Source organism: Vitis vinifera, chromosome 5, assembly GCF_030704535.1.
Source record: "Vitis vinifera cultivar Pinot Noir 40024 chromosome 5, ASM3070453v1".
NCBI classification, from domain to species: domain Eukaryota; kingdom Viridiplantae; phylum Streptophyta; class Magnoliopsida; order Vitales; family Vitaceae; genus Vitis; species Vitis vinifera.
In genome coordinates, this window is record NC_081809.1 from 12,292,899 (window position 1) to 12,305,133 (window position 12,235).

General features: G+C 32.4%; 1 protein-coding gene across 7 annotated transcripts in view; it reads right to left on the minus strand.

Annotated features, from left to right (window-relative positions):
- Positions 1-7,743, minus strand: part of LOC100247656 (uncharacterized) — a 40,816-nt gene extending 33,073 nt beyond the window's left edge. Inside the window, exons 1-5 of one of the 7 annotated variants that reach the window (XM_059736967.1) lie at positions 7,388-7,741; positions 5,601-5,710; positions 4,388-5,406; positions 2,421-3,105; positions 2,239-2,325 (exon numbers count right to left, since the gene is read on the minus strand). In XM_059736967.1, the coding sequence (XP_059592950.1) occupies positions 2,239-2,325; positions 2,421-3,105; positions 4,388-5,406; positions 5,601-5,603 (1,794 nt within the window). In that variant the 5' untranslated portion in view covers positions 5,604-5,710; positions 7,388-7,741. Of the gene's footprint in view, positions 1-2,238; positions 2,326-2,420; positions 3,106-4,387; positions 5,407-5,600; positions 5,778-7,387 lie in introns of those variants that run through there. The other 6 variants (XM_059736966.1, XR_009465693.1, XM_059736969.1 and 3 more) reach the window with 6 other exon arrangements.
- Between the last annotated feature and the right edge of the window lie 4,492 nt (positions 7,744-12,235).

A 12,235-nucleotide genomic window follows, 5' to 3' on the forward strand; every position in this document is an offset into this window, starting at 1 on the left:
GCAATAGGCCTCTTTCAAGTCCACCCCCTCAAACCCACCTCTAAGCCCACCATCTTCTAAGGGCTTGTCACTAGCCACTATCCTCTCACTTTAGGCCTCCTTTAAGCATTCTTGGCCCCAAGGTTTTAGTCCCGCACCCTCTACAACCCTACATCCCTCATCTAATCCACCTAAAACAACCTTTTCAAAGCCAACAATAGCCACCATGTCTTTGCCCCTATTCCTTGAATTAAAGGACAACAAATCCCATGCACGCTCCTCTTTGACAAGTATCATGCCCCCCACTATCCCTTCAGCTTGTGACACCCTCAACATTTCCCCTTATCTCTAACCCATTGCAACTGATCCTAAAAGCAACTTGAGATAGACATGGTGCAACTTCCCACTAGAGCTAGATCACAAAGCACAATAAGCCCACCACCAACTATAACATTCCTAGTAGACCCTTCCATTTGATTTCACCAAAACTCTTGCCCATTGCAAATTGTGTTGTTGGGCAATATCTTAGTCTACTACCACAAATCCACCACAGTTATCCCCTAGATTTCTAAATACCTTCCAACACCATAAATGCAATGGAAACCACCCACACTTCCTTCACAAACACTCTGCTTAGAGAACACCCTACCTCTGAAGCCCATCTTTCCAGAGGCAAGAGCTTCTCATACCTTCTTAAACCTCTAACAGACATTAATTGTATGTCAGAGACTTCTTAAAAATAAAAAAGGACAAGAGCACCTTCTAGTAATCCACCTCTTTAATGCAACCAAATATGGAACGGAACTAGATAACTCCCCCCATATTCCCACTAAGCATCACTTCAAAAGCTCCTCCCTATATTGCACCTCCTTATCTCCTAGCTGAATTCACACTTCACCCTACACTACATAAGCCTTCTTCACTCCCACTAACTTGTTGCAACCCTCAAATGGCCTCTTAGACATCGGTGCACTTCTAGAGACTTCCACTCCAAGATCCCAAAGCTTCTTGGCAAGAATGGAACACACAAGCCCTCACACCACAATCAATGTAACCTCACCCCCACCCCCCATATGTAGAATACCTCTCCTTCTAGGAAAATCAATATGAATCTCTTTGCCTTAACAGAGCTAACCGTAAAATTGAATAAATCTCTCTACCTCATTAGAGCATCTTTCCAATCTATAAGACCTTCCTTCTTTATCCCATGCCTTGCAAAACTCCTTCCTATCTTCCTCCCTATGGAAAGATTCCACACATTTCAACAACCGGGATAAATTAACCTCAGAAAATCTAATTCAGCTAGTGAAGCCTCACCCCTCTACAAGATTTTTCTGCACAAGCATCCATTTACCTCCTCAACAAAAATTCCAAAAAACTTTGAATCAACACCAAACCAGGTCTTCCCTCCTTTCTCCATCCTTGTCCAGTCCTAAATCATGTAAGAGTTTAATTTTAAATTTTTAATGACAAATTTTGTTATTTTGAAGTTTATATATTTCTTATTATTCAATTTTCTTGTGACTTTATAAGTATTTTTCTGATTTTTTAAGAAATTTTCATTATTTAATTATTTAAATTGAGGCTTACACCTCCGGCTACCTCAAGGCTTATGCATTGCCTCATTTGCACAAAATGTCTCAAGATTGCCAATTACACATGGATACACATTTCCTTGTATAGGTTCTACCTGCTAAACACACATAAAAGGTACCTAAAAGTGAAGAGGAAACCATCTTTTATCATCTGGGAAAGATATAAACAAGAAAAGTATAATCGGCATGCCCTCAAAATGATCAATAATTAAGTGCTTAAGGTAGAACCCTAATTTGTTAAGTTGTGCAATGGTATTTTAGCATTTCATATAAAATCACAATTTAAATGATAGGCACTAGGGAGGAAAGGGGGGAGGGGGGAAGGGGGAGGAGGGAGGGAGGGAGAGAGAGCGAGAGATTCAAAGGCATCATGGCATTTCCCATAAAACTATCACTAAATTTTGAAGACTTCACATTTTATAAAGTTAGCTGAATGGTGTAGAAACAGTCAAGCAAATACAGTTTTTAAGTCGTGCAACTCTGGCAACCTGGCACAGCAGATTAGCTAGCTGCTCATAAAAGAATCTCTACACCACACATGATATTCATACTATAAATGAATCCTGGAATTTTCCGAATGATACATGATAATAATTATCAACATGCAGTTAATGTTAAATGTCATGTTATTAGTGAATCTCAATATTCAGAAAAGCCAACTTACAGCTCTAGGCACACGGTGGTTTCTACTTGAAGAAGTAGGCTGCACTTGCTCCTGCTGCTGCAGCATCTGTGCGATATGCGCATCAATCTGTGGATAGGCCAATTTAAAATAAAAGGGAAAATAAAGCATCTTTCAAATAATTATCACATAGAAAATGAGCATTGCATAAAAAGAGAACTGACCCCAACACCTCCATCCACAGGCATTTCATGATATAATTGCTCTTGAAGTTCACGAGCCAATATCTCATCTGCTTCTATTTGTCTTGCCCTGGCATCTGAGTCGTCATTATTCATGCTACCTCCATTTCGGGAGGCAACATGCCTTATTTCAGGGGACTGCTCATCAATTTCAATAACTGGCTCCATAACACCTTGACCATGATGACTCTGGCTTCGGGTTGATCCTGAATTTGATGGTTCCCCAGATGAACCAAGAAACATGATCTCTGAGTCATTGAAAACTGAGGTGGAGCTTTCACCAGTATTACTAGTAGCTGATCCATGCTTTCTTTGTCTTTTAATAAGAATGCTTCTTGCACGATGCCTCACATTTACTTGGTTTGACCCTGACATAAGATTGGAAGTTGTTTGAGCTCCAGATGGAGCAGGCCCATGCTGTAAAGACATAGCCTGAACTTCAGGATCATCTTTTTTCTCCACTCCATTATCATTTTTCTGGTCCAAAGAACATTGAACAGCATTATTTCTCCTGGGAAGATGCCCACCCCCATCGGACAAGAGGACATCTACTTTCTTTGATCGATTACGTGTACTTCTCCAACCACTCAGTCCTTCAAAGCACCCAAATGCATCTCTGCCAGTGTCACTGTTGTCATTAGCTTGTTCATTATGAACTATTGGACTCCTGCAGAAAAAATACATGGTTTTTATCGGGGTCTTAGGATAAAAAAAAATTGTTGGAAAGGAAGATTGACATAAATAACCCACCACCAAACCTAGCAACAGCAGTTCTTAAATTTTTAAGAATTGCCCATTTTTCAAGGTGCCCTTCAACCATGAGTTGTTTGAAATTTCCACTGAGTTAGGTATCTCCAACTATTTATAAAAACAGTTACCATTTCCAGATTTCATTTCTTTTCTCTTCCCTTATTTGATAGATAAAAGGATGGGTTTCATAACAACATAGACATCCACAATTGCATATCCACATACAAGGAAAGAAAAAAGGTAATTCAAAGTAACTTTTGATAGTGGGAATCAAAATAGATAACTTGCTGTATAATTAGTACCACCAAACCAGTAGCAGAGAAGAGGACGCTCAGAAAGAGAAGGAATGCATATAGTGAACCCATATTCAAGTGTCATGATAACAAGGGTATGTAATGCAAAAAAATCAATCCCATTTTCAGAAAGTTAAGACGGAATTTGGAAGTGGACATTAACTCAATCTTGTCAAGTGTGAATAGAATCAAATAGCAGTTCCATAACAAGAAGAAGATCATGAAAAGAACCAAATGGCAAGCACGTCAAGCATAGTGACTCAAACTTGTCAAGTGTGAATAGAATCAAATAGCAGTTCCATAACAAGAAGATGAGCATGAAAAGAACCAAATGGCAAGCACGTCAAGCATAGTGAACATGAGAAGATGGTTAAGAAAGAAAGTCAGAGGTCTCTAATCTCTTCAATTTTAGTAGAGAAGTGAGTAGTTCCATGCACAAGAATCCAAATGGGTTAATGAACAAAAAAAGGAATCTCAATCGAGCAAGATGGAGATCTTGAAGGCTCACAAGAGAAATAATTTCACTCTCCCAAGGAACCAAAGATGTAATAACCAAAGCTGCATATCACATCCCTTCCTGGTAGTAAAATAACTTCTACCATAGTCCGTTTTTCCATAGGACCCTTCAGCTCAGCTCTTCAGTTCTAGGAGGGGCATGACTTGGAATGGTTGCTCTCTCCAACATAGATATCAATCAAGTTTTAAAGAATACTACTTCACAATCAAAATTCAAGGAAGAAAGACAAAACAGCCACATAACACTAACATTATACAAGTGGAAACCACCAAAAAGGAGAAGAAACTAAAAATAGAAAAGGAAGCATGGAAATCTAATTCCTAAATTAAAAAAGAAAAAAGGAAATAAAAAATATAACATCAATAAACAAATGCATTTAAGCAAATTACCTAGTTACAGTTCCGAAGTCATGCTGCTTTGATGTACAAGGATGACTTATTATGCTTTTTCCTTTGACCCTACTAGAATTATTGATTTCAGCAATTGGATCTTTAATATCCATCCGAGATGGTGAAGCTCTAGATAAAATATCCTTAGCATCATTCTGTTCAACATCTTTGGAGCTGCTACTTTGCTGTTCAGCTAATTGTTTAGCCCTTGCAATAATATTATGTGGAGAAATACATCCATTCCGTACCAACCTTTTTTGCCCAGACACTCTAGGTGAGGTAATATATTGAAGAGATGAGGAGACATGCTTTTCACTTCTAGGTTGAATATCAATAGAGATATCAAAAGCTTCACGAAAACCTATACCTGAACCAGAACCATCACATGCACCATTGTCTGTTTTTTCTTTCCCTTTCCAGGTATTGCAGGATGGCTTTGGAGAATTTTCAATGCAATGCAAGGAAGAACAACCATTGGTTGCCATTGATCCTTTTCCTATTTCTTCATCCAGAAGATCTTTGAAAGCACCATTTGGTCCAATTAAATCCAAAAATTTGTTATCATTTTGGCATGCAGATGATTTGGAAGGAAATCCATTGCAGAAAGCTTTCCCTTTATTTGTATGTTGAGGTCCAATAGAATGTTTTGCTTCATGCTTCGAGATCCCGTCTGATCTCATTCTCCTAAACAAATGAGCACTTTTGGGAGCAGAAGAATTCTCCAATTGGGAAACCATGGATTTACTGCAGCACTCAGTTTCACCAGAATTGGCAGAGCTTTCCCGAGAACGAAAATGGAGTCTTCTGCTGTGCCCGTTTTCAGTGACCAGTCTACCCCTGCCCCTCAGCTGATTCAGAACTCCTTTATCCTTAGAATTTCCTGAATGAGCAGATGCTAATGAACTACTGTCATGTTTATCACATTTTCTACCATCTATGTTCCGCTCAGCTGATCTATCGGGGGTGTCTGGAACATCCATTACTTGATCAATGTCCATGTCCTCCATAATCTGTATCACCTAAAGAATTTCATTTGTTAAGATTCAATAGACAAACCAGCAACAGCAACAACTAACGAGCAACTTTACATTCATAAAAAGCCTTTCATGATGAACATCATATTACAAGAAACAAAAAATAAAACTCAATGTGCATTAAGCATAACAGATGCAAGCAAAAACACTTATAACCAGATAACGAACACGATACTAACCATTTACAATGTAAAGGTCAAAAATCTTGATCCTTAAGAGATCAAACCATAGGAATCAGAGTTGTGATTTCTTGTAGAGAAACATGCTAAAAGAGCATCAGGAGACATGCCTGCAGCAAAAGCAAAGAGTTTTGCAGGACCTTCAACTTTCAACTTCATTTCGACAAGTTGAAGATGCTGGTCCAGGAGAATCTAATTCACATGATCGTTTTTTTAAACAAAGCATTCTCATGGAAAACTAACTCGGAAAGAATAGATCCTTTTACAATGAAAGAGAAATAATAGGAGAATACAAGGAATACCATATATAGGGAGTTGAAAACTATAGTTGCATAGGCTACAGAACAGATGCCAGACTAACATCATTTGAGAAATGTGTTAGATATAAAGAACATGTTCACTATGACATATCTCAGATAAGATTAGAAAATAGCATGATTGGTCAGCATTGAACAGATATAATTAAGAACATATATGAACAACAGGGTTGAAAGATCTAACGCAGATTTGTGAAGGATATTAAAAGGGTATATGCTTCTTAAATCCTATGAAGATGGCCTACTCACAGCTACTGTGTAAGTTGAGAGGCATTAATCACCTCCTTCAGGAACAGATCCAAAAGAAGGTCCCTTACATAGTACAGGTCCAATTGCCAAGGTTCTAGGAGGTGTAGCCAGGAAATGGACCTAAAATTCAGCATCTTAGCCTGAAGTGACCACAAGCAGATTTGCATCACAGCCAGGGAAGTAACTGTGATACCAAACTTTAACCCCTGTGTAATAGAAGCCAAATTCATAACTTCATTTTTCAGGTAGAAAATAAGTGCAACAATTTCTTAGAGAGTTTGGCTACACAATGTGAACTTTAGTTTTAGATGTCCACATAAGAAGATATGGTCCATGTTAGAAACCCCAGTGTAGGTCTCATGAAAACATCCATTTCATGCAAAAGTGCAGGAGGTTAGGACCAGCACCAGGTGATGACACTTTCTTTTATATTAGAAGATTGATAAGGACAACTAATGAAGCCACATCAAGGAGACAGAAAACTTTACATAGATGTAAAATCTAAAGGTATGCTCCATTATGTCAAGAACCATCAATTGCAAAAGAAGAAGAAGAAAAGCCATATCTTTGTAATAAGAATCTTCATGACATAAAATAAAGGGGCCACTTAAAGAGTTGCTAAATGAAATTCTGAACTCCAGAAGCAGTCTAGGATTAGCAGAAAATTGATAGCCCTTGCCAATTTTATTGAATCATCACAGAGCAAAAAATGGAAGAAACTCATATAAGATGAATAAAACAACAGCCCTAGGCCTGCCATAAGCCACTAAAACAACCAAATGTAGACAATGTCAAACATCAAAGGCAATTCAAAGAAACTAGAAACAAACATCATAACAAACTTTTGCCCTTATAAAATAGCACTTAAAAACCCTACCATAAATCATCTTTCAATAATTTCTTTACCAACCAAAAATTGAAATTTATACAAAACCAATGTAGACTTGAATCTATACCAAACAAGATGATCCATCAATCACAAAAACAAAACAAAAAAAACAAAAAAAAATCGATAAATTCAAAACAAAGAGTAATCACCAAAAAGTACAGAATTTCCAATATTCTGAGAAACCCAATTCAAGAATCACGCAGAAAGGGATCCAAAAAATTCAAAACTAAAGAGGCCCTACTTTTATTTTGAAAAATTTTGAGATTTATTGCAAACCCTAATAAATATTTATATGATATAACAGGGAAATTGAAAGAAGAAAATGATCAAACCTGATTCAAATCTAAGATTGCCAGAAGCCCAGAAGTGGATTGTGAGCTTGACGCGTCCTGGTTAGGGTGAGGTGCCACCCACACTATTATACCCTATCTCTCTCGCGCGCTCTCTCTCTAAAATGGCAGTCTCTCAACCATTTTTCCCACTCGCATTTAGGGTTTGTGAGAAACACTCGTGTGGAAAATAAATTTTTGTATTGTGAAGATGTTAGTGCACGCTCTCCAAGAGGGCGTGCGATAGAATACCTAGCCTCAATTTTTATTTTTGTTTTTTATTTTTCCTGTTTCACCGGCATGGTTTTGGAACTTAGGAATCCACGATCAATCGGTTTGTTTGCCCTTAGACTCCCCACCTTCGTCACACTTTTGGATTTTCTCGTCAAAAATTTTATATATATATATATATATTTTGAGGAAAAAAAAAAAAAAGGAAAGACTCGTTCTTTTGCTATTATAAATAGGTTTTTTGGGAACGTAGTCGCCATTTTTACAAATTGTTTTATAAAAATTATTTTTAAAAAAATATTTTTAAATAAATTACAAATATTTTAAATTTTTAAATAGATTTTTATTTTTTTAAAACATCACAATCAATTTTCAAATTTACTGATGTCAAATGTAGAAATGCAATTTTGTTTTATCTTATTTTAAATTGCAAATTCGGGTGTTTTTGTATTTTCGTTCCTACATCTTCTATGAAATTGATGGGGGCCTTTTGTTGTAATTTATATAATATGAAATTATTTTTATTGAAAATTTTGTTTTCTCTAATATGGACTTTGTTTGGAATTTGTTTTCTTAGTTTGGTTTTGGGATGGGCTAAGTTATTTAGTTAATGAAATTAGTCTCAATTTGTAAAATTAATCCTTTATTTTTTTATCGTAAAAAATATTTATTTTGAACAAAAATGCCCTTAATTTTATTTTTTTACAAAAATAATATTTTATTTTAAAACACATATGTAAATAATCCAGATGTTAAAGAATATTTATATAAAAAAAATGTATTTCTCTTTCAAGTAAAAAAATAAGAGATGTTAGTTTTATAAATTTGGGATGATTTCATCATTTTTAATCAATTAATCTTTCTTTTATAAATTACAAGCCGTTTCGTTATGCTTTTTAATGGTGTTTTTAAGATAAAAAAAAAATATGTTTAGCAATATTTTGAAAAACACTTTTAAAAATTTAAAGAAACATTTTTAAAAATTTAAAAAAACAATTCAAATATTCCTAAAATACCCTAAATGTTTCCCACTACCCTTCTTTCGTTTCTTACTACCCTTCTTTCATTTCTTACTACCCTTTCTTTTCCTTTCACTCTCTTCAATTTTTTTATGAAAAATTCTCACCAACAACCGGATTGAGAAAATAATTTTGAAATTTTGTACAATTTCATCAAAAATCACTACAAGCTTGTTATGTAGTAAGTTCAATGAAATCAATTTCTAATTTTTCGTGTACTCTACATTATTACTATTTTATAATCATAAGAACAAATTTTTAAGTTTTTTAACAATATAAATGTTTATTTTTTTTAATAAAAGTTTTTGGTTTATTATAATACTTTCTTTTTGTAACAAATGCTTTTTTTAGTAATTTATTAATACTAAAAGCATTTTTGTACTTATGTGATATATTGTCAAAAACATTATTAGAATCACTTTTTTAGATTCTCATAAAAGCGTTTTTCACAAAAGTGTTATAGAAAAAAACATTTCCAATAAAAACATTTTTACTACAAGCACAACTAAATGGGCTCTTAGTCTCACTCTCTTTCTATTTTAAGGTTGACCTGAGGAGGCCTACTTTGCGGTGTTGCCAATGAAATCAATTGATAAAGCAAATGGAGCTGCAAGGTCGAGTCTTAAGATTTTGAGATATAATGCTTACTTGGAACAACAAATATGGCATGGAAGTTGAAGGTAACTAAAGTTGCATTTGGTAGTGATTTAAAAAAACGTTTTTAGTTTATTTAACACTTAAATAATTTAAGTGTTAAAAATTTTAAAAACACTTTCTAAAATCATTGTCAATGTATTGAATCTTCTAGCAATACCTAGGGCTTTTTGCATAATTATTGTAATTTTTAATTTATTTTAAAAAAATCATCTATTAAAAATAATTATAAAATTATCATAATTTAAGATCATATGATACTCATCTTTTCAAAAGATGAGTTCAATATAAAAATATAAAAAGTGAATTTGTCTTTTTGAAGTCAATATAAAAAGTAAATAAAATATATAGGATAAAATGGAAAAAAAGTGTTAGGATTTATTTGGTCTTTTGATTTAACAAGAAGTTTCTATTTTTCATAATATTGTTTAGTTGTTGTTACAAAACAATTTTTAAGAACAAAGTAAACTAAAGAACAATTTTTAAAGAACAAGTAGAAACTATTTTCATTAATTTTAAAAACAAAATAAAAAATAGATAATAAAAAAACAAATAAAATTGAATATAATATCATTACCTTTCTTGTTTCACGATCTATCGATGTTAAAAATCCTCAAATATGATTTTTCTTTAAATTACATATGGTTTTCTAAATTTCTTTTTTTTTTAAAAAAAAATTGCTAAACATTCTTTTATATTCTTATATTTATTTTCTAAACTATTTTTTTTAATAATATTAAAAAAAAAAATCAACAATGCCTACTTCCAATAGTAAATATGCCATGGAAGTTGCTTTACCTAGGATTAAGATTTGCATGCTTCTCCGGGGTTTAAAAAGGTAGGCAACCCTTGAATGATTAATCTCTTAGTTAGGACATTTTAGGATGTGGACACTTGTTGGCTAACAAGTTAAATTCTACTCAACTTATAGAAGTACTCATTAGATCTATTTATTATTTATGTCCCCTTCTTATATTTTAATACTTTTAGGCTATGTTTGTCTCTCCAAATATCCAAGGGAAAATATGAAGAAAAGAAGAAAAATAAATAAATAAATTCAAAATTAATAAATTATTTTTATATGTTCCTTCAAACTCAATTAGCTTATTTTTTTTATTATATAAAAATTAAATAATAAGAAAAGTGATATTTGATTTACTAATATGAAAATAAATGGAAAAAACCTCAAAAATTTTAAATTAGTATTATCTCCATCTATTTAAAAATAATTTGAAATACATGTACTTTTTAATGAGTCATCCAATTATTCTAAAAAATGTCCTTACTTGTCATGTCATCCTAATTAATTAACAATTAGACTCCTCTAGATGGATGTTTCCCTTCCTTTTAGATATTTTATTATTTTATTTCTTGGAATTTTTTTTTCTAGAAATATTATCAAGTAAAATTTTGAAAAAAAAGAAGTTTATTCTAATATTAATAAGTTAAAAATAAATTCATATTTTTGATAATAAATAAATCAATGATAAATTTGTATTTATTATATAATATTAATAATTGCATAATAGAAAATAAAATGCATTGTAAGAGTTTTTCAGATATAAAATTTTACGATATAGTTATACTTTGGTATATAGTATAAAGATAAATAAATGGATAACTATTTCATATTAAATAAATTAATCATAATTAAAATAATGATATATTATTAAATTTATTATTTATTATTTATTATTTAATAAACAACTTTATTACTTTTTGAATTGATAATTATGATTAAATATGATTTTTTCTTTTTTACACAATATTTTCTAAATTTTTAGAAAACTAAAATAAAAATCTGAACTTTTTTTTTGCACACATTTTTGTCAAAGTGATCATGCCGCTTTAAAAGTCAATGAAGAAAAACGTTGACGTTTATTGAATGTAAAAACTAACCTTTAAACCAGGTTTTCTTTGTCATAATGTTAATACAATTGAATGATAATGTTTATAAAGTGTCATAGGCGACCTTGACCCATAAGAAGTGTCTAGGAGCTGAGGTTGATGATGAAAGGACAATCATCTTTTAGGCCTTTTTTCTACAAGTGTGCAATGTAATTTTTTTTTTTTTAGCAATGATTTTTTTTTCCTAATTTCATTGATTAGCGAGGTTTGAATGAATTATTGTGAAGAAATTAATTATTTGGTATTTTATATATATTTATTTGTGTAACTTTGTAAATATATTTTGTTTGTTGTATAAAATTTCGTTTTCATAACATGATAAGAAAACACATTAATTTTGGTTGATTCGGGGTGTTTCTTTGATAAATTTTTTTAAATAAATACAATCACACTTTAGTGAGTGTTATTAAGGTAGTGTTTGATAAAATTAAAAATTAAGCATTCAAAAATTTGAATATGAGTTTATAAGTACTGAAAATTATGGTATTGAAATAGTGAAAGTGAAAAATGTTTGATATTTTTATTGGAATATATGGAAAAATTCATTTCAAGTGTTGGATAGAGAGGTTCCATGCATCTAAAATCCTAGGGATATTAGATTTAAGGGAATGAAGCATTTAAAGATAAAAGCTTAGATCTAGGGCAAAAAAAAAAAAAAAAACAAAAAACAAAAAACAAAAACAAAAACCTTTACCTTTGATCTCGATGTTTCCCAATCAAATTTTGTTGGTAAAAGTGATCTCAAAATCCATGGACCTTCTAGTCTTGGATCCTTAGCCAACGTGTACTATAGCTACACAATTAGAGGGAGAGATGGCAGCTAGAGCTTTCTCTTTGAAAGAATGGAATGAATGAGTTGTCTAACCCTAAAGGGGTTTATACAACCACTTTTGTGGGCTTAAGTGTATTTGGCCTAACTTGGGTTTGAGTAACTTAATTGGACTCAGTAAGTTCTAATTAATTAATTAGTAATATTGAGCTCTAATTGATTAGTTATTCCAATATAGGAAAACCTAAAATAATTAATCATTAATACATC